The sequence below is a fragment of the Musa acuminata genome, chromosome BXJ2-8, assembly GCF_036884655.1.
Source record: "Musa acuminata AAA Group cultivar baxijiao chromosome BXJ2-8, Cavendish_Baxijiao_AAA, whole genome shotgun sequence".
Taxonomy (NCBI): Eukaryota; Viridiplantae; Streptophyta; class Magnoliopsida; order Zingiberales; family Musaceae; genus Musa; species Musa acuminata.
Window position 1 is genome coordinate 47,950,268 of NC_088345.1, and position 20,685 is coordinate 47,970,952.

At 36.9% G+C, this 20,685-nt stretch overlaps 1 protein-coding gene, 3 long non-coding RNA genes and 2 other non-coding genes across 7 annotated transcripts; 5 read left to right on the top strand and 1 right to left on the bottom strand.

Moving 5' to 3' along the window:
• Nucleotides 1–507: 507 nt before the first annotated feature.
• On the top strand, nucleotides 508–591 carry TRNAY-GUA (transfer RNA tyrosine (anticodon GUA)). Its single transcript is given in 2 exon segments — nucleotides 508–544; nucleotides 556–591. It is a non-coding gene; the product is annotated as a tRNA-Tyr (tRNA).
• A 1,872-nt stretch (nucleotides 592–2,463) lies between these two features.
• On the top strand, nucleotides 2,464–2,547 carry TRNAY-GUA (transfer RNA tyrosine (anticodon GUA)). Its single transcript is given in 2 exon segments — nucleotides 2,464–2,500; nucleotides 2,512–2,547. It is a non-coding gene; the product is annotated as a tRNA-Tyr (tRNA).
• A 4,641-nt stretch (nucleotides 2,548–7,188) lies between these two features.
• On the bottom strand, nucleotides 7,189–12,754 carry LOC135619841 (uncharacterized). 2 transcript variants are annotated; one of them, XR_010489504.1, is made up of 6 exons: nucleotides 12,537–12,754; nucleotides 12,033–12,198; nucleotides 9,992–10,864; nucleotides 9,783–9,878; nucleotides 7,646–9,222; nucleotides 7,189–7,556 (listed from the first exon to the last, which is right to left on the bottom strand). It is a non-coding gene; the product is annotated as an uncharacterized LOC135619841 (long non-coding RNA). The 2 variants fall into 2 exon arrangements; XR_010489505.1 differs by lacking the exons at nucleotides 9,992–10,864; nucleotides 12,033–12,198; nucleotides 12,537–12,754 and having other exon boundaries at nucleotides 9,661–9,789.
• Nucleotides 12,755–13,030: 276 nt separating this feature from the next.
• On the top strand, nucleotides 13,031–13,626 carry LOC135619842 (uncharacterized). The gene is made up of 3 exons (XR_010489506.1): nucleotides 13,031–13,143; nucleotides 13,237–13,321; nucleotides 13,576–13,626. It is a non-coding gene; the product is annotated as an uncharacterized LOC135619842 (long non-coding RNA).
• A 53-nt stretch (nucleotides 13,627–13,679) lies between these two features.
• Nucleotides 13,680–16,798, top strand: LOC135619843 (uncharacterized). The gene is made up of 2 exons (XR_010489507.1): nucleotides 13,680–13,816; nucleotides 16,486–16,798. It is a non-coding gene; the product is annotated as an uncharacterized LOC135619843 (long non-coding RNA).
• Nucleotides 16,799–18,084: 1,286 nt separating this feature from the next.
• Nucleotides 18,085–20,263, top strand: LOC103996523 (IQ domain-containing protein IQM1-like). The gene is made up of 9 exons (XM_018830034.2): nucleotides 18,085–18,293; nucleotides 18,391–18,505; nucleotides 18,560–18,625; nucleotides 18,706–18,794; nucleotides 18,900–18,987; nucleotides 19,067–19,204; nucleotides 19,281–19,373; nucleotides 19,481–19,582; nucleotides 20,036–20,263. The coding sequence occupies exons 1-9, from the start codon at nucleotides 18,085–18,087 to the stop codon at nucleotides 20,261–20,263; spliced, it is 1,128 nt and encodes a 375-aa protein (XP_018685579.2).
• Nucleotides 20,264–20,685: the final 422 nt, after the last annotated feature.

The window sequence follows — 20,685 nt, forward strand, 5'->3', positions numbered from 1 at the left end:
GATGCTTGAGCTTAAGAACAAGCTTGTCCACTAAAATTGCTGAGAATAGATACAGTATGCTTACTGCTTGTGTCTAATTCCAAATTGATCATTCTTCTCCTAAGAAATATGAAGTAGGCAAATTTTGGTAACATCAGATATGACTACAACAAAACCATATTGCCTTCATACATAAGACATGACACTAATAAAAATTGGTTATAATGTAACATTAGATTTGGTTTTTTCTTTGTGCACACACACACTTATATATATATATATATATATATATATATATATATATATATATATATATATATTCAATATCGATCTATAATGTCGGTGTATTGTGTATCGATACATATTAGATCCATACTGATCCAATTAGGTATGACTATGTATTTGGTATCTGAAATCTCAGATCATGTATTATCATTTAATAAAATTCAAATGAGAAAATTATGTGGAAGATTGATTAGTGGAATCTCAAAAGTTTATATTTATATATGGAAGCCCATAGTCATGAAACCGACCTTAGCTCAGTTGGTAGAGCGGAGGACTGTAGTGATGACAGATATCCTTAGGTCGCTGGTTCGAATCCGGCAGGTCGGATTTTTAATTTTTAATTAATTAATTATTTATAACACATAGCAATTTACTACTTTTAAACTTCTTTAACATTGCCACTCATTTGTACTTAATTTATTTATTTATTTTTCTATATCTTATATTCAACAAAACTTTCCATTCATTTACTAAATTATACTCAATTTCATTTTTTTAATTATTACTAATTTATACGACATTTATCATATTCTTTCTTTGATTTGCTACCATGTATGTTGACTTTAATTTTTCACTCATTTCTATAAGAATTTTGCATATTCTTATTAATTTGCTACTCATTCATACTTATTCAAATTGTTTACCAAATTTAAATTTAATCATTTGTGTATTTTATGCCCAATTTAAGTTTTACTCATCTCCGCTACAAGTCCAAAGTAACTTAAAAAAAATAAATCTCCCCAAGTCAACCACTAAATACTTCCATTCTCATCTCATCAATATACACTTGAAATAGACTAAAAACAGGGATGATACTTTTATGATGAATTCCGAGAAAAAATCTTCATCGTTGAGATAATGACTCAACTTAAAAAAAATTTCGCATAATATCATTTTTTATAAATAATAATTTTATTCCTAACCTTCCACCAAACCCATTGTTGAGGGGGTCTTTGTCGCTGCCACAACCTCTATAGCCCTCCTTCCATGAAAGTGCAACTATGAGGGTGAGACCTTTACCTACATCGAATTTACCCAACAGTAAAGACATAATAGCCCCCAACAAACCTCGTGACGATAAGGATAGATCACCCCCCCCCCCCCCCCCTCCTTCCTCATATACGATCGACGACAACGATTGTTTATACCCTTTCTCGCACAAGGATAGTAAGAACCATCATTGTTACATTCTCTCCTTTCTTGCTCGAGGCTAAGCGAGCAAAGACATATCCGACAAAAGAGACACAACACAAATACGATAGTCTGCTACACCCCCTCCTTCCTTGATCGAGGGCAAGCGAGCAAAGACAAATCCGACAAGACAGACGTGACATAAATACGATGGTGAATACGACAACGTGTATAGATGATGGTATAAAATTAAAATAACCTTTTTCACTCCAAGACATTCTGTAAATTGTTTTCAAAATTAATACGCCCAGCAAAACCCAAGAACAGATTTGTCCAGCACAACAAAGACAGTTAAAGAATAATAAGCAGGTCCTTGATCATTATTTACCTGCCCATCTACCAGGAATTGAACATCAGTACCAGACAACAAATTTGTCAGGAAAATTGTCACCCAAAACAGCTCCTTACATGTCTGCATATCATCTACTTTGGTGAACACAGTGCAGAAGCCGATTCAGACACTCAAAACACAGCAACAGATTGCACGGCTAATTGCTGCACAGGCTTCTTAGTCTTATTGAGGACACAAACGGCAATCATGTAATCAACCATTACTTGACATGCATTCCACCTGAAGACAATGGGGTATGTTGATTTTTGTTCTCTTTCTTTCTTTCCCTTTTCTCTTTGTTTTGTTGCCTTTTTTGGTGTGTGGACAATCTTTGAATAGTGAATTGGACAAGATGTCTTTGCTTATTACATAGTTGAACTAATAAAAATTGGTTATAATGTAACATTAGATTTGGTTTTTTCTTTGTGCACACACACTTATATATATATATATATATATATATATATATTCAATATCGATCTATAATGTCGGTGCATTGTGTATCGATACATATTAGATCTATATTGATCCAATTAGGTATGACTATGTATTTGGTATCTGAAATCTCAGATCATGTATTATCATTTAATAAAATTCAAATGAGAAAATTATGTGGAAGATTGATTAGTGGAATCTCAGAAGTTTATATTTATATATGGAAGCCCATAGTTATGAAACCGATCTTAGCTCAGTTGGTAGAGCGGAGGACTGTAGTGGTGACAGATATCCTGAGGTCGCTGGTTCGAATCCGGCAGGTCGGATTTTTAATTATTTATTTTTCTATGTCTTATATTCAACAAAACTTCCCATTCATTTACTAAATTATACTCAATTTTATTTTTTTAATTTTATTACTAATTTATACGATATTTATCATATTCTTTCTTTGATTTGCTACCATATATGTTGACTTTAATTTTTCACTCATTTCTACAAGAAATTTTTACAGTTAATTGTATATTCTTGTTAATTTGCTACTCATTCATACCTACTCAAATTGTTTACCAAATTTAAATTTAATCATTTGTGTATTCTATGCCCAATTCAAGTTTTACTCATCTCTGCTACTAAGTCCAAAGTAACTTAAAAAAAAAAAATTCTCCGCAAGTCAACCACTAAATACTTTCATTCTCATCTCATCAACATAAACTTGAAATAGAATAAAAACAGATATGATACTTTTAGGATGAATTCCTAGAAAAAATCTTCATCATTGAGATAATGTCTCAACTTAAAAAAAATTTCACATAATATCATTTTTTATAGATAATAATTTTATTCCTAACCTTCCACTGAACCCATTGTTCAAGGGGGTCTTTGTCTGCCGTAATCTTTATAGCCCTTCTTCCATGCAAGTGCAACGATGAGGGTGAGACTTTTTCCTACATTGAATTTATCCAACAATAAAAGCATAATAGCCCCCAGCAAACCTCGTGACGAAAGGATAGATCACCCCTCCCCTCTCCTTCCTCACCTATGATCGATGACAATCGCAAGGATAGTAAGAGCCATCATTACTACACCCTCTCCTTTCTTGCACGAGGCTAAGCAAGCAAAGACATATCCGACAAAAGAGACACAACACAAATACGATAGTCTGCTACACCCCCTCCATCCTTGCTCGAGAGCAAGCGAGCAAAGACAAATCCGACGAAACAGACGTGACACAAATACGATAGTCTGCTACACCCCCTCCTTCCTTGCTCGAGAGCAAGCGAGTAAAGACAAATCTGACGAAACAGACATGACACAAATACAATGGTGGACACGACAACGTGTATAGATGATGGTATAAAAGTAAAATAACCTTTTTCACTCCATCAAAGACGCTCTGTAAATTGTTTTCAAAATTAATACGCCCAGCAAAACATTCTCAAAGATCTCAAAAAAGGGTAACAAATAAAACACAAGAACAGATTTGTCCAGCACAACAAAGACAGTTAAAAGAATAATAAGCAGGTCCTTGATCATTAATTACCTGCCCATCTACCAGGAATTGAACATCAGTACCAGACAACAAATTTGTCAGGAAAATTGTCACCCAAAACAGCTCCCTACATGTCTGCATATCATCTACTTTGGTGAACATAGTGTAGAAGCCGATTCAAACACTCAAAACACAGCAACAGATTGCACGGCTAATTGCTGCACGGGCTTCTTAGTCTTATTGAGGACACAAACGGCAATCATGTAATCAACCATTTCTTGACATGCATTCCACCTGAAGACAATGGGGTATGTTGATTTCTGTTCTCTTTCTTTCTTTCCCTTTTCCCTTTTCTCTTTGTTTTGTTGCCTTTTTTGGTGTGTGGACAATCTTTGAATAGTGAATTGGACAATATGTCTTTGCTTATTACATAGTTGAACTATACATATTAGCTTAAAAATACAGGACACTGCAAAAGTGAACAATATCTTTTTAATGTATTTGTTCCTCTGTAATCAACATTTTTCTTTTCAATTCCAAGTAATCCTCAGAAATATGACCTATTGACAGAATGAAGACACTGTCGTTGATTTATCAGATGGTTTAACATTTGAAAGGGCTCTGATTCAAACACCTTAGAAAGGACTCTTACCAGATGCTCCTTGTGGTGTTGCTGAGTAGTATTCTGCTTATTTGTTCTTATTTGCTTGCTAACAGGATAGTAAAGGAGTCATATAACAGTGGGTGATAGGTTGTGAGTGCATATCTTGGGAAGTCAAATTAAATTTTGGGTAGCTTTGTTCCTAAAACTTAACTATATTTATGTGTCTTGCCATTTGCAGAAAAATACACAATGGATGCTTTGTGTGTCGTTTTGAATATGGATGCTCATACCGGTATCCGAAAAAGAGACCCATTCCATGACACGGCAGCATAGAAGAGTATCAAGGGATGAAAACATTTCAAATAATACGGAAAAATTATTTTTATATATTTTAGAGGGAAGATCAACTATGTAGTTGGGCTTTTTTTGCTATAGATTGAAGCCTTATAATGCTCTAATCTTACTGAACAAAGATGACAGTAGCTGAAATGTTTTTGCTACAGCTGAGAAATCAGATGCATGACCATATATTCTTAACCATGAGCTTAATCCATGAAAATGGAGAAATCAAACATGGGACTAATTTCTTGTGTGTCACATTGGACCATGTCACCAGAATTTAGCTTTTTTCCTTTCTCAACCAATAGGATGCTTGTATATATAAGTTTTGCTTGGTGAACTTCCTGCAATTTTTGACATAAGGGTGCTTGGTAATCCTGCCATCTGAAATTTATGATGCTTTGTATGAACAAAGCAAAATTATAGTTCAAATTAATGCATTACCATCTTGTTTTGATTTCATTAAGTTTGTACTCTCTTGTATCAATTTCAATGAGGCACTTAGAAAGTCACAACTCTTCATTTTGGCTGGGAAAGAAAGAAGATACAGCTATAGACATGGATAATTCCTGCAACTACTTGTGAATTTTTTACCATGAAAAGTTGTTGAAAACACATTTAGTTTCCTCTTTCATTTTAAATTCCAAATCAAACTTTTACCTAAATCTTAATCTCAAACTATATTATTGCTCTTTTGTTTGCTTGCCTTGCATATGTAGCCATCTCTCTCTAGTGTTTCAGATGCATAGATTTAATCATTTACTTTGTGGCAGTTTGCTGCTGCCAAGCACTGGATCCATATGGCCACTCACCAACTTGCTGCACTCTGCAACACTGCATGTCTCTCCACAGGGGAGAATCAGGCAGAACTGCTCACACAAATAGCTGCTCATGGTCTTCTCCTTGCAGTGGATGCTTTTGGGTAATCTTTTGACACTCATTTCTTGCATTCCTATAAAACACAAGTTTCATTTGTACATAATTGCATCTCATTACAAATTTTCCCCTGTGCTTTGAATCTTTTTTTTTTTTTCCTTTTGTCAATACCTGCAGTCTTTTAATCAGAGGTTATATTAATGAAACCATATTTCTTGATGAAAAGTTATTACTAAATTCTTGCTTCCTAGAGAAAATATATGTGACAAGTATCTCATGCTATGCAGTCTATCTGAGACTCTTATGTTTTATTGCTATATGTAGTAATTGGTGATTTCAGTATAAGAACATGATATTTTATAAGATTGAATACCTTTCCAACAATATTGGTGCCTTTCTCATTCCCTCCTTTAAAGTTTGAATACCTTTTGATGTTAGACCAGGTCTTGTTTCTGAGTAATTGCTTCCATCAGGTGGTTCATCTTGTTCTGTGGTTACCAAACATGCTTGTCTTTTCATTAGCTTAACTTCTCTATATTTTTTGTTTTCTAAGCATATATATATATATATATATATATATATATATATATATATCCAGAAATGCAAATATCTTATATACCTCTCTAATTCTTGGAAATCAACCTTATATACCATTCACATAAACCTCATTGGATTTTACCTATACCAAGGTTAAGGATTAGAAATGTAGTTAGTTAAAATTAATTTTTGTGGAGTAAACATGTTTTAGGAAAACCTTTCCACATGGCCAATGATCATAAAAAGATAGTTTCTAAGATTTGCAAGTGTTTAGGATAACAATGAAAATAAATTAATCATGTTTTACCTTTTAGATGATTCTATAACAAGATTTGTTCTTCTCTTCTGTTTTTCTTCTATATGAGAATGTCACCCTTTGTTGCCTTTTACACCATTGTGTTCTTAGACTTACAGTTCTTTTGCTTTGCTTCGGTAATTACGTGTCTCAGTATGTGCTAAAGCTAAGAAATCTTCTGGTAAATGCAAATCTGGCATCACAATTTGAAGGACCTTATGTGACACTCTCGACCCAAAAGTTCGGCAGTAATGTGGTGGAAAAATGTCTGCAAATTTTCGACGAACAAATCCGAGCAAAAGATCATACTTGAGTTGCTGTCGGAACCTCAGTTTGAACTGCTACCACAAGATTCATATGCAAATTACGTGATCCAATCTACCCTTAACACTTGCAAAGGTTTCTGCCGAGACCAGATTTAACCTGCAACCACACAGTACTCACAGCAGATTTTGTTACAGTAAAGATTCTAAACCATCTTCTACTTTCTTCTCTTCAGGGAAAACTCTATGCTGCACTGGTTGAAGCAATCACACCTCATTCAGCCCTTCGATTCAACCCATATTGCAGAAGGATCTTCTCCATGATTCATCGAAAACAGCCATGTGATGATGATATGTACTATGAATGCTGAGAGCCTTTGTTGTTATCATGCGTTTGGATTGTTGCAGTGTCCTGAATGCACATGTGAAAGTAGTGTCTAATAGGTGTATTTTGGTAATCCAGACACTATGAATTACTCCTGTCTTATAATTTAATTGCATCTGTGCAAGAAAAGTTTGCTTGGGACAATAATTTTGTGTTCGAAGTTGCAAGTCCAGTGGTTGGAGTACTGAAGAATGGATATTCCCAACTTGATAACAGATGAACATTAAAGCAACAGATGGAAGATTACACCTTGATACTGTGTCAGGAGATAGGAGGCGACTCAACCATGGATGAGGCCACAAGAGAGAGCCATCAACAAGACGGCTGCATCCTTTTCATCCTGGGGGAAGACCTGATGGAAAGCTGAGCTCTTATCGTCGTCGAATCGAATCTTCTTCTTCTTCTTCTTCTTCTGTTTGAGAGCTTTTGTAGGTCTATCTGCCGGGATTCTTCTTCCATCACTTCCTACTGCTGCTGCTGCTGCTTCGGGCGCCATGGCACGTCGCGCCTTCCTCCGCCTTATCCCGCAGGCATTACAAAGAGACTGCACGTCAAGCCACCATGGAAGGATCTAAAGATGAGCACGAAACAGAAATGTAGGTGCGAGAGAAGCTTCATTGGATCAACCACTACCTTGGGACCCTGCGGTCCGCTTCTCCACAAGGGAGTCTTCGTAGTGCTGCAGTCCGAGCAGAATCTGATGACACCACCAGGTGAGCTGCTGCTACAGCTATCATGGTGAGGAGTTCGTGAGACTCTTCCTGGTCTACCTGCGGCAGGTTCATCTGAAGCCACCGTCTTCCTCGTCCACCGCAGGCTCGATTCATGCTCGGCTTCTCTGACGAGTTCGTCGTTGCTGCTTGTGCCTGATCCGGTCATCAGCAGGGGATCATTGGGCTGCGACGAGCAGTACGTTGGAGACAAGTGCAGATATCTGACCCATTCTTGTCCTTGATGCTGCTGATGATGGACATTTGGTAGTTGGACTTGGTGATTTTGATCTTGATGGAACATTTCAAGAGGGAGATGGGGAGTTGTTGCATACCTTCTACAGTGAAGAGAGGGAGTACCTGAATGCAAGGAATCTCCTGAGGAGGTATTCAGATGGGAATATATACATGGCATATGGAGAGAAGGGAACAGTTGTTGAAGGCAATCTCCCAAGTACTCCTAATTATTCATTCTTTTTAATTTTGTGAGTAATTAACCATAGCACCATTGAAGAAATAAAATATAAAAAGATTATTTAGCTGAAGATTTAAATAGATGGTACTACGAGATATTTATTATCAGTGGTACGAGAAGAAATAAAGAAAACACTTACGAATTCATTGCGCTTGATTCGATTAGTATAACATTCGATGATAAAAAAAAAGATTCATATAATTAATTTAAATAGTTGAAATATTACAATTTATATTATAGGCAAAGTCAAATATGAGAATAAACTAAGATTAATATATGCCGTCTTAGATTTATCAAGAGGTTATTTTTAAGACTCGAACCACCTTATCATTAGATAATGGTTGACAAAATTAAAAAAATATTTGGAATAAAATAAAATTATATTCCAAATAGTAAAATAAAATTATATACCACAAGCATTTGGAATTTTGTTATGAGGGCAGCAAAGAGGAACATTCCTGGGGAAGAGATGATAAGAAAAGGAACAGATAACAATGGGTTAAACCTTCATACGGAAACAAAAACAGTGAGAATGAACGGCAGATATAAGGGTGAAGTACAACATATTAGATTCCAAGATGCCACCCTATAATTCATTGTCATGTACTGCTGCAAGTTTCAGAGAGCCATAGGAATGCGGAGGATGGAGGTAGATCTGAAGGCAGAAGAGGCATTTCAAGCTTTTGTTTCTTTCTTTGTTTCTGCATTGTATGAGGCGCAGACACAGATTTGCCATTTAGCAGGCAAGTGGGCAGGGAAAAGTTTCTTTGGCACAGCACAGCCCAGCCCTGCTATCAATCATTTTACCTTGGCGTGTGTTGTGTCACTGATCCTCTCTTATCCTCTCTGCGTGTGCAGGTGGGAGATGGAAATTGTTGAGGAAGAGCATGTCTCCATCCAGACCACAGGGTGAGCTGCTTGTGATCCATGAACAGCCAGTGAAGACAATACTAGGAATTTCACTGTGTATTATACTGATGTATGATGACTTGAACTCCCAGCTTTGTTGGATCCACCTTACTTGCCTGCGTAGAAAGGAAAAGGATGGTTATGATGATATATAAGAGTACATAAATCTACTAGCATCAGCTTAGATCTTCAACAGTTGAAGTAAGCTTATCAAGTTCGTTTTACCAGACCTAATAATATGTATGATTCAACAAAAGCATTTTATGCCACAATTGCAATTCTTTCGAGTTAATGGGTTAGTTTTTCCATCAATTCAGATTGAAATATTCTTTCAACTGATCTTCAGTAAGTTCTAGGGATTGTTCTTAGTGTTGTTATCCACTTTTGCTACAATGATTCTATTCTCTGAAAAACATCACTCTTCTTTTGTCGAGTTCTGATGTGTATCAGGTAACAGATTTCCATGTTCTATATTAATAGGATGATCATAAAGTTATGGTTTGGCTTCTACTAATCTAACAATAAAATAATCATATCAATACACTTTGCCGTACCTATGATTCTTTAATCAGAGGCAAACCCTAGACTTTCTTCCTTTTTCTTCTTAATAAACACAATACCAACAGACTTGCCAATCTAAAGGTAGCAAGAAAACAAGCCTTCAGAGCTACTACACCTTATTCTGCAGCAGAATGGCAGTATGCATCAAAGGCAGGTAGCCATTAGCATCTTGATGGCTTTGCAGGCCGCAGATTTCTTATCTGTTCGATGGCTGAAGAGAGAAGGATCTCAGATCAGAGGAACTACATCTAGTTTATATGACAGCAAGACTTGAAACGTTCTCAGTCTCAGCATCACTCGTGGCCAAGGAGAGAGAGACATTACCAAGGATCCATGTCCTGGCTTGTGAGGCGCACAACTCAAATAATGCAGTACATCCAACAAAGTGCAGCTTTCAGAGGAGAGAGTCAGCAAACCTTATTTGGGGGCCTGCTATTGAGCTACAGGACATAGTCCTACTTGGTACAATGACACCTTTGCTTCTTTGTCTCCCTCAATCCAAGAAGCATGATGCACATTGGTGAGATCTGTAGAAGTTGGCCAAACCTGTGGGGTCAGGAGATCACATGAAATCAATTCTAGAGGGAAGAATTGACTGATGATGATTGTGGGATGATCATGTTTGGACCAGCGATTGTGCCGTCTTACCTCAGAGGAGATAGTACTGTCGGACTCTGATTTGGAGCACTCACATCAGCACAATGGAGAATCCCTTGGATGCACATCATAATCCCCACCAGGAGAATTACCTGGGTCAAATATTTGAACCTGTATACACTTCAAGATGAGGAGAGATGGTTAATAAACACTACAAGGCATGCCTCTTCATCCATTTCTCTTCATAAAGCTATCTTTGTGTAAAACAAAATTATTCATAACAACATCCATTTGAAATTCTCCATGTCAATGTAAATTGAACCAAAAGAAATATTGGAAAATAGATGAAGAACACCCAATGACAAGTTTACAAATAATAGTTGCACTAAGAGATTTCCAATTTTTAACACTAAAACTCTGCAGTAATACTGAGCATCTGATCTCAACATCTCGGATCATGGAGATATGGAGTCGCCATGGCATGATCCTGTACCACCCGCATCCATCTGACTTGTTACAGCAACATCCTAGACCGCAATCCTTGCTCTGCCCTTTGCCAACCTGCGAGCGATGACCTTACGCCCACCCTTGGTAGACTTCCTAAGCAAGACAGCACACACAAAGGAAGCACTTTAAAACAATGAAATCACAAAATGTAGCCACAGAGGAATAGCATAACAAAGATAATAAGAAATAGATAAAAAGGAGTCATTATATTTAGATAGTAAGTTAATCACAAGGTTTATGAAAAAATATCTTTCAGTTCACCAAGGTAAAACAGATGTTGGGGAATCTAAAGGTTGTATATAAATATATAAGGTAAAAGTTCACCAATTTTTGGACCACATTACTATTAGATTAGTTTCTTAACAAACTTGATCCAAGTAATAGATAATAGCCCAATTGCTCGACAGTTGACAAAAACTGTTTAACAAATCAAGCTTGATGGAATTTCGCATTTATCAGGAAAGTTCTTTCAAAGACATGGCTGACTTGAGCCACATATTCCAATTTATGCTGATAATACTCTATAGAACAAAATCTATATATGCTGAAAATAATCAATTAGTTACTAGATATCTCATCACACGCATCATTTACAGAAGAAATCACATCAAGGGAACTCAAAATCATATTATTGAATGAATAAACTACAATGAAAGGTCTGACTACCAAGATAAGCATCTCGATGATCTGGGATACTTGATTAAAATAGATTAATTAACTAAATTGAGAGAGAGACCATGCAAGGTAACCATGAGTCCTCTTATGTTCTCTTTGGAAGCAGAAGCATTGACTCATTTGTTGAATCATCATTTCCTATGGAATAAACATACTAGCATCAACACCAAACAATAAGGAAGCCTATATTTGAAAATATACATGAACGATGCTAGGGCATAATACGCATGAAAACTGTCAATGACACTAATTAGAAAACAATCTATCATTTGCATTAAACAAAAGAAAGGATTGCAAACTATGTTTCCAACTGTTGAGGTTTACATACATCTATTAGTAAATTCAAGTCTTGAATTCTCAGTAATAGAACAAGACAAGAAAATTTGGAACACCAGGTATTAAAAATTTGAAGCGCATCTACTAAATCATTAAGCAGTCAGAACCTCCACTTGTATTCAATTCTCATTCATAACCAAGCAAATGTATTGAATCATCATGCATTTAGAACCTCCACAAGTATATCAATTCTCATTCATTACCAAGCAAATGTACTGAATCATCGTGCATTTGAATGATTTAAATGTACCCTTTTAGCAAGACGTTTCTAGCAGCTGAAAGCAACAACAGATGGTAGCAGATCCGTCCACGGATTCAACCAGTTGAAGCTAGTGCCACGGCATTGTGCATAAAATCAAACATGTCACATGGTATAACAGCTTCATGGTAGCCCAAAAGCAACTCCCAAAAATCTTCTGGAGAAAAGAAACGTTCTAAGTTGGAAATTAGTCGGATCCATGCAGGGCCAATAAAGGCCAAGTAAATCTCTCACAATCAATGAAAGAAATGTTTGCCAAAATAAATTTCTCGTTCGAAATCTACCATCCACTCCCACTGCACTGTTGTTTGAACTGAAAATTTTCAACAGACACACTGCACAATAGTAATCTCACCAATGTAGAGTAAATGATCTCACTGACATAGCATATTCAACAACTTGATTCATCATTAGACCAAAGTTGATGATTAGTATGCTACTTTGAGACATCATTGATTGAACAGACACTGTTAGAATAAAAGCGAGTGAGCGCACCTTCATCGATGAAGAAGCGAAGAGACGGCAGGCCACATGGAAAGAAAGCGCCGTGCGAGGACGTCAAAACTCTCAAGGTTTCAGTGTCTCTTTCTCCTCCTCCGCAAGCCTCCGGCTGCGGGGGATGAGCGGCGAGCGACTTCGACGAACGAAGGAAACCGCGATACGTGAGAAGAGAACCGAGAAAGAGCGAATGCACTGGTTTGCTTCGAACGATTGGCGAGGAAAAGGCGATTAATGAGCGAAGCTCAAGCTCGATCAAGCACTTGCAGCAATCGGCCGCTGCGGTGTCGTTCGAGCCGCGTTAGGCCCATTTTTTATTTGGGCCATCAATTGTTTGGGCCCGTTAAGCAAACTGCTACAAATCAAAGCAGTTTTCTGGTTTTCTGATTTTGTTTTCAGTAACATTTACGGTTTATTCAGCAATTCTAGAAAATAGAAAACAAGTTTTGTAAAACATGTATAAACGATTTGGAAAACAAGTTCTATTCGCAGTTACTTGCGGTCGCACATGCGACATTCGCCTCTTCCTTTGTTACCTTTTCTTCCCCTCAGTGGCTGTCTGCCTTCACGGCTGACCCTAATATCCCTGCCAATCGAAGAACAGGTGATGTCTTCCATCCTTATCCGATCCTTTCTCGATCCCTTTAAACCATCTTCTTTTTCTTATTTCTGGCGGTGTTAATCGTTTTATCTACAGATTTGTTGCCTTCTTTTTAGCTGCGAATGATTTGATGGTGGAAGTTTGGTATTTTATCCAGTTCTGATGATTAGTTGTGCAAATGGTAGCGTCTCTCATGTTCCTTGTATCTCGATGTTCGAAGCATGATTCTGATGAATTCAAACGTCTCTTTTTCATGCAATATTCATTGCTTGACCATCAAGAGTAGATGATCCGATAGCGGCGTTATTTTATGGTTGAATTTCACATTTTTGGTAGATTTATGTTCATCTTTTTAATTGATCGAGCAATGTTTTCAAGTGTTATGTTTATATTCGTCTTACAAGGATTAATCGGCGATATGCTGTTTGGAATCAGGGAGTGAAAGGGACTTGATTCCGTAGGAGAGGGAAAGGAGACATCAAGGTGATCATGGATAGGCAGAGAACTCATGATTGGGAGACTCATGGAAAGAGCAATGATATAGATGAGAGCACACCGATCAACAAAGTTAAAGGTCCTAATGTGTTTGAACGAGCAAAGGAAGAGATTGAAGCCCTTGTAGAAGCTCTCCACCCCAAGAGGAGTCCTGAACATGAGCATCATGAAAGGAATTATGGTAATTTTAGATCTACACTCAGGCAGTTCAAAGTTATGAATAACAAATTTTTCATGAGGGTCATTGTGAAATGAGTTAGATGATTGGGTTATCTAAGGGGAACTGCCGCTATCCCAATTTCACTGCCATTTAGTTCTTTTTTCTTAAAACATACTAATCCTTCTTTATTTCTTGAGAATTTTGGTTCGAATTAGACTTCACATATCACTCGTAGGATTGGTGATATTGGTAGACATGAATATAGATGTTCTCCATTGCTCTTCAATGCCCATCACTTGAGAGCTTCTGCATAACCTCTTTTTCAAATTAATAGTTCTCTTGGCTTGACTACTGACAGTATCTGCTTTAGCTGGTGAGCACAAGTACTGCTTGGCTTACTGACAAATGTATGATTTCCATGTTACACTAATCATCTAAACCTATTGCCTCTTGTTCGTAATGCCTAACAGAGAAAGAAGTAGAATCATCCAATTTACTTGAGAGAGCAAAGAAAGGGACTGATGAACCTGTGCACAGGGGGAAAACACACCATAAAGAGACTCATGGTATGAGCAATGATATTGATGAGAACACTCCTATTGGTGAAGTTGTAGGCCCAAACTTGTTTGAACGAGCCAAGGAAGAAATTGAGGCCCTTGTGGAAGCAATTCATCCAAAAAAAGAATCGGACAATAAGCCACAATAAAAGATGTCTATTGCAAAAAGGTTTGAGAAATCCTGCCCTCCTTTCAGTATGGCGAAGAATTAGCTCTAAAGGTTTAGAGTTTTGTTGATTATCTATATGTGATTGCATAATTGTCTGTAAACAGTCAACATCCTCAGTACTTGGGGGTTTGTTTTGTTGGCAGTGAACATTACCAAACTTGGTTTCCTTGCTAGAGCCTGCTTTTCTTTAGGAGAGATTACAAACACAGAAGAGGCTCTTACCTAGTTTACAAGATGTTTTTACTTTCATTGGGACCATGCTCATCATGCCATTGTTAGGCTATTTGATTACTGATGTTATGTGAGATATCAAATCTTCACTTTGTGGAACTGTATTTGACTCCAGCTGTATATTAGTGTGATACCTCGTTTCTTGTGAACTTTGTTTGAAGTTGTATCTGTCAACATGGTGATCATATAATTATACGGTTACATAGTAGAATTTTTTTTTATTTTTTATTTATTTTATCACTCAACTCTTTGCATGACAATTTTATATCTCAATATATATTTGGTCAATCTAAAATTTTTCAGAATGTGCCCGGAAAATAGAATAGGTAAAAAAAATGAAGGTGAGATGGTAAGATATTTTCTTTGTAAAAAATGCTAGATCACTGTGAGAAAATTTCGACCTGTGTGATTTTATTTCTTTTTTAGATAACCTGAATATTCTATAACTTGATGCACAATTTGGACTAGAGAAATTACAGTTCTAGTCTTGTTTATAGTTGCATTCAAAGGTTGTGTGTGAGATGGGCGAAATTAGATGAACAAATTCCCCCCATCTCAAACCTTTCACTCCATCTTAACATCTCAAAAATCCATTCAAGATAGATGCATGCCTCAGTGAGGCTCCAAGGATGGCTGAGATGCGTGTTGATGGACGGTATGATCAGCATCCATACTGGTTGGAGAGATAACTGGAATTGTTTAGTGAACAATGTTGTTTAAAAGACATATTGTTCTAATTGCTTCTTCTATAGATAGCAAGACAGCCTCCTCGATAATCGGCTTGATGGCAATGTTCCTTATTTTGACTTTGTTAGTATTTTGAAAAGGTCAAGAATGTGGTATGTAACACTTTTGATTGAATGTATATGTTAGATCCCCAATTAGTCTCACAAGGATTTGACTGTTGTACTATTTTTAATTTAAGGTTAAACATTTTAGGTCAGTGGTCCAAGTCTATCAAGTTATGGATCATATCATGACAAATGATATCAAAGTCGACCTAATGTTGAGTATAGTGTGATATTTGATAGAGTGATACCACTGTTAGGTTGACCTCATATGGATCATAATGTTGGGTCCTCAACAAGAACATGGAGTTCTTAAGTGGGGAAGATTGTGACAAGTCAGTTTGATCTCACTTCCGATGGGAGCCAGATTAATCATTAATCCATAGATGTATAGTGGGGAAGATTGTAACAACTAAGCTGTCACTTAATTTGTAAGCACAGATTAATCAATAAGCTGTGAATGATAACATTAGGTAGATGTTATATTAAAAAAGCTCTAGCTTTTGCTTTGGAAATCTTACATGATTAATGTTTCAAATGCTCTAGTTACTACCACAAATTATTTCATTTAGAAAGCAGTAGCAGGATTTTTTTTTACTAATACAGTTAAAAATGTTATGTTGCTTTTATGAAAACTCATAAGAAAGGTATTAGATTCACTATTGTTGAATGAAGTATGTCTATCATTGATGCTGATATTCTATGATTGACCTCCGCTGATTGATATGCATATATTTGTTTTGATAGCTGTTAATGCTGATGTGTTTCACTTAAAAATTAATTACTTTCATTTAAAGATTATTTTGTCATATAGAAATTATAATTTTTTCCTTGATCTTTAGATTGATCACAGAAATATCCAATATTCATGTGAAGAAATAAATGCATTGATAACTTGTCATGATAACTGTGGGTTTGAGGCTGCCTGGTTTTCTCTGGTTTCAGGTGTTCTTGAGAAGGTGTGAAGACAGTTGACAAGCTCAAGTGTTTCACAGTCCAATGTGCACATTGGACTGTCTTCTTCAGAGCACATTGTCATATCATACACATTGATAGTCCAATGTGCCGGATTTCTACGAACACCACCTAATTATTGTCAACAGTGACAGTCTGAACTTGTTCTGTCAGAAAAGGAAACAATATTGGTGATTTAGATCTGCCATGAATCATCGAATGTCTTTGTGATAGAAACATGATCAGTTACTGTTGAATGGATGGCTACGTGGGGACGAAGAATGCATCTCTTTGTTTGACTTCCTATTTACTGTATGTGCAATTTCGATACCCTCAATTTCCTGTTGAGAACACACAGCTTCCGTATTCACAAACATTCCTACAACAGTTATTGTTGTAGAAAGAAAGAATAAGCACATGAATTTGAAAGAAGAGAATATTTCAAATATTTCTTAGAGAATATAGTAAGAGAATATTTTGAATAATTATTTTAAGGTTTATCTTTGGTAGATATGGAACAGATGAAGAAAGTTTAGGGGGTTTATATGTTGAACTATATAAATTTTAAGTTTATTATTTTTCTATATTTATGTTTTTTTTTTTTTATAAATTTCATCTCCTCTTTCTCTCCCACAACTTGTGTGCACCAAAGATTCTTAATCGAATCCTATATACTGTTCATGTTCTTTTATTTATTGGTCATCCGAATGACAAAACTTTAAAACTCATTTTAAAATATAAATTCTTATCCTAAAATTTTATTACAATTATAAGTTTACAATCATCAAAGAAAACAAAGAAATTTTCTTCTTTTGAATAAGATGCTTATTTTTCCGTCAATTTAAGCGTGAGAAGTTTACCATTTATGTCGCATCTAAAACATATCTATCATTTTATCTTACACCTCTAATTATTAAGCTAACTAACTAACTAAATAACTAACTATATATATATATATATATATATATATATATATATATATATATATATATATGAACGGCTTGACGAGGGGGATCGTTTCTGCACCGTCCATCCGATGCTTCTGTGCCGTCATCAGGATCGTTGGAATGAATGAATCTGATGTGATCAGGTTGAATGGACATTCATTATAGGGAGAGAGAATGATAGTGTGTCTATGAATCTAAATCCAATTAATGAAGGAATGGATCAAAAAATTCAAAGAAAATGCGACCTGGAGTTGGTCGTGATCAGCTACGACAAAGTAGAACTGTAGTTGATGTGGTGATGTCAGTGTGAAGATACCTGTGACATGCCGCATTAGTCCACGGTCGACATGTTTGTATACATTTGCATGTACAGTGATGAGTGACCCCTTCGTATTTCCACGATACCGCGGTTTGCTGCTTGCTTAAGGCATCTATCTATAAATGAAGCTGAGGTAAGTCGTCCGTCCTCCTGCAAAGTCATTCTTCTTACTGTTCTTCTTCTTCTTCTTCTTGTCGATTCTATGGGTCTGTCCTTTTCCTCGCTTTCATAGGCTTGGCTGAAACACAAGATGTTTCCGTAGGATCGATTAGATTTGGGGAGAAAGACATCGAGATGATAATTGAGATCACTCGGCTTCAAACGATGAATGAGAGCAAGAACCAAGCCATGAACGAGACCATAACAGTTGCGGTCCGTGATCCGAAGCTCTCGAGGTGCCTTCCTGGGTTGTCTTCACCGAGGCCTTTGAGTGAGCCCGATGCAGCAGCCGCCAAGCTGCAAAGGATCTACAAGACCTTGTGCGGAAGCAGGAGAAACCTAGCAGATTGCGCGGTCGTGGTTGAGGAACTCTGGTCTGTCTCTACCTCTGCCACATTTTGTTTCCGGCGGATTTGTGTTTGTGTTCTACCTGTTCAGGAAATGTCTCTGATGTCATTGGGTTGGTGGCAGGTGGAAGGCATTAGATTTTGCGTCTCTGAAGCATTGCTCTGTGTCATTCTTCAACGTTGGAAAACCCGAAACAGCAGCTTCCCGATGGGCAAGGGCAAGAACTAGAGCAGCCAAGGTAATGAAAGCATCTCTCTCTCTCTCTCTGATCGATGGTTTCATCAATTTTCAGGTCGGTAAGGGTTTGTCGAAAGATGAAAAAGCTCAGAAACTAGCACTACAACACTGGCTAGAAGCTGTAAGATTCCTTGTGTGTGTCACCGTTGTTGTGCAGCTCACAACAAGAGATAGGAAAACTGAGGTTATTCTGCTGTGCAGATCGATCCACGCCATCGGTACGGCCACAATTTGCAGTATTACTATGACGTCTGGTTTGAGAGCGAGAGCTCCCAGCCATTCTTGTTCTGGTGAGTATGGGGAGATCATACACTAAGCTGCCCTTTGTAAATTGAACTACATCAGTGCTTATGATCTCCTCTTTGGTCTGTCCTCGTCTCTGCATGTGAATGAAGGCTGGATGTTGGCGACGGACGGGAGATAAACCTCGACAAGTGCCCAAGAAGCAACCTTCACGACCAATGCATTCGGTATCTCGGACCAGTATGCTCCTTGATGACCATATTTTGCATGCATGTGTTCGAGTGTTGCAGATGAATAATACTCTTCCACCCTCACGCAGAAAGAGAGGGAAGCATATGAAGTCATCGTGGACGATGGGAGGCTCGTCTACAGGGAAAGTGGACTCCCCGTGAGCACTGTGGAAGGCTCCAAGTGGATCTTTGTCATCAGCACATCAAGAGTGCTTTATGTTGGTCAGGTACGTAACATCAAAACCCCCAAAGCAAAGAAGATATGTCAGATACCATCATATGTTCTTCTTCTCCTGTGAGCAGAAGAGGAAGGGGAACTTCCAGCATTCCAGCTTTCTAGCTGGGGGAGCAGCTACGGCTGCGGGGAGATTGGTGGTTGCCGGAGGGGTGCTTAAGGTGCACATAAACTTTGATTTCAGCACAGGGAGAGTGCCTCATCCATGTCGATTGATGCACAGAGTCTGAATTCTTGGTTGTCATGCATGCATGCTTGCTTGCTTCAGGCGATATGGCCATACAGCGGTCACTACCTCCCAACAGAAGAGAACTTCGAGGAATTCATCGTCTTCCTCCGAGACAACAACGTAGACCTCAGCAATGTCAAGGTAAATAGATACATATAGCTACTTCATCTATGAATCTATTGCACTTTAAGCAGCTTCAGATATGGTTCGAACCGAACCGAACCGAGTAAGATAGATCTAAACCGAAATCGTTTTAGACCTATCTAACCAAACTGGTTCAAAATCGATTAATATATATATATATATATATATATATATATATATTAGTAGAATAGATCGATAAAAGTTTTAAGGTAATGAATTCGATCAGGCAAGTGTTCATCAAATTAAAATCGATTCAGTTTGATTCGAATTGATTAACCAAATCAAAGAAGAATACTCCTTTCAACTGAAACTGTTTATAATATTCAAGACTAAACTACCGATTAATCGATTCAAACCTTTATGAACCAATTCAGTCTCATTCGATTCGATTTTTTCGATTAAATTGGTCAATAGTTACATGCGTTGCTGCTACTACTATTCGATTCGCAGAGATGTTCTGTCGACGATGATACGTACCCCTCGTTCAGAAAGAACACCGAGGAGATGGAAGACGTCGCGACGGTTCCCGATGCAGCTCAGGAAGCAACAGGTTGGGACTTTGACATGAAAGGCAGAGTCAACATGGAGAGCGACGGTGGCACGCAGATCTTGGATGCACTAACCGATAACACAAGCATCGATCGAAGATTTTGTTCTTTTAATTATTTTTTTCGATAATATATAAATATCTATATGCATATATTATTAGATAGAGATTGATTTGATTGGGAAGCAATCTCTAATTTTTTATTGTTCTATGTTTTTGTATGTTAGACAAATAATGTACATTGCTTGAATTTTGGTAATTACATCCGATTAATTTACATTACAAGAGCTAGGTAGCATCATATCTTTCTTTTTCCTTTTCCCAAATTATATATATATATATATATATATATATATATAATTTCAAAAATATTATTTGATTTGATATCATGATAAATATTTTATTGACTAGTAATCTAAAATATCAATCTATTTGTAAGCACTACTACATGCGAATATATCAAAATATATCTTATTTTTTAATAAGATTATAATATTTGTTTTTTATTAACATAAAAACATTATAACTTCATTCAAGAACCATGGAACTTGAT

Excerpts from the sequence above, each read along its gene's own strand:
- LOC103996523 (XM_018830034.2), top strand. The coding sequence starts at position 18,085 with ATGAATGAGAGCAAGAACCAAGCCATGAACGAGACCATAACAGTTGCG. Across the intron at positions 19,205-19,280 it reads GAGTGCTTTATGTTGGTCAG|AAGAGGAAGGGGAACTTCCA; the intron begins GTACGTAACATC and ends TCCTGTGAGCAG. Across the intron at positions 19,583-20,035 it reads TAGACCTCAGCAATGTCAAG|AGATGTTCTGTCGACGATGA; the intron begins GTAAATAGATAC and ends TTCGATTCGCAG.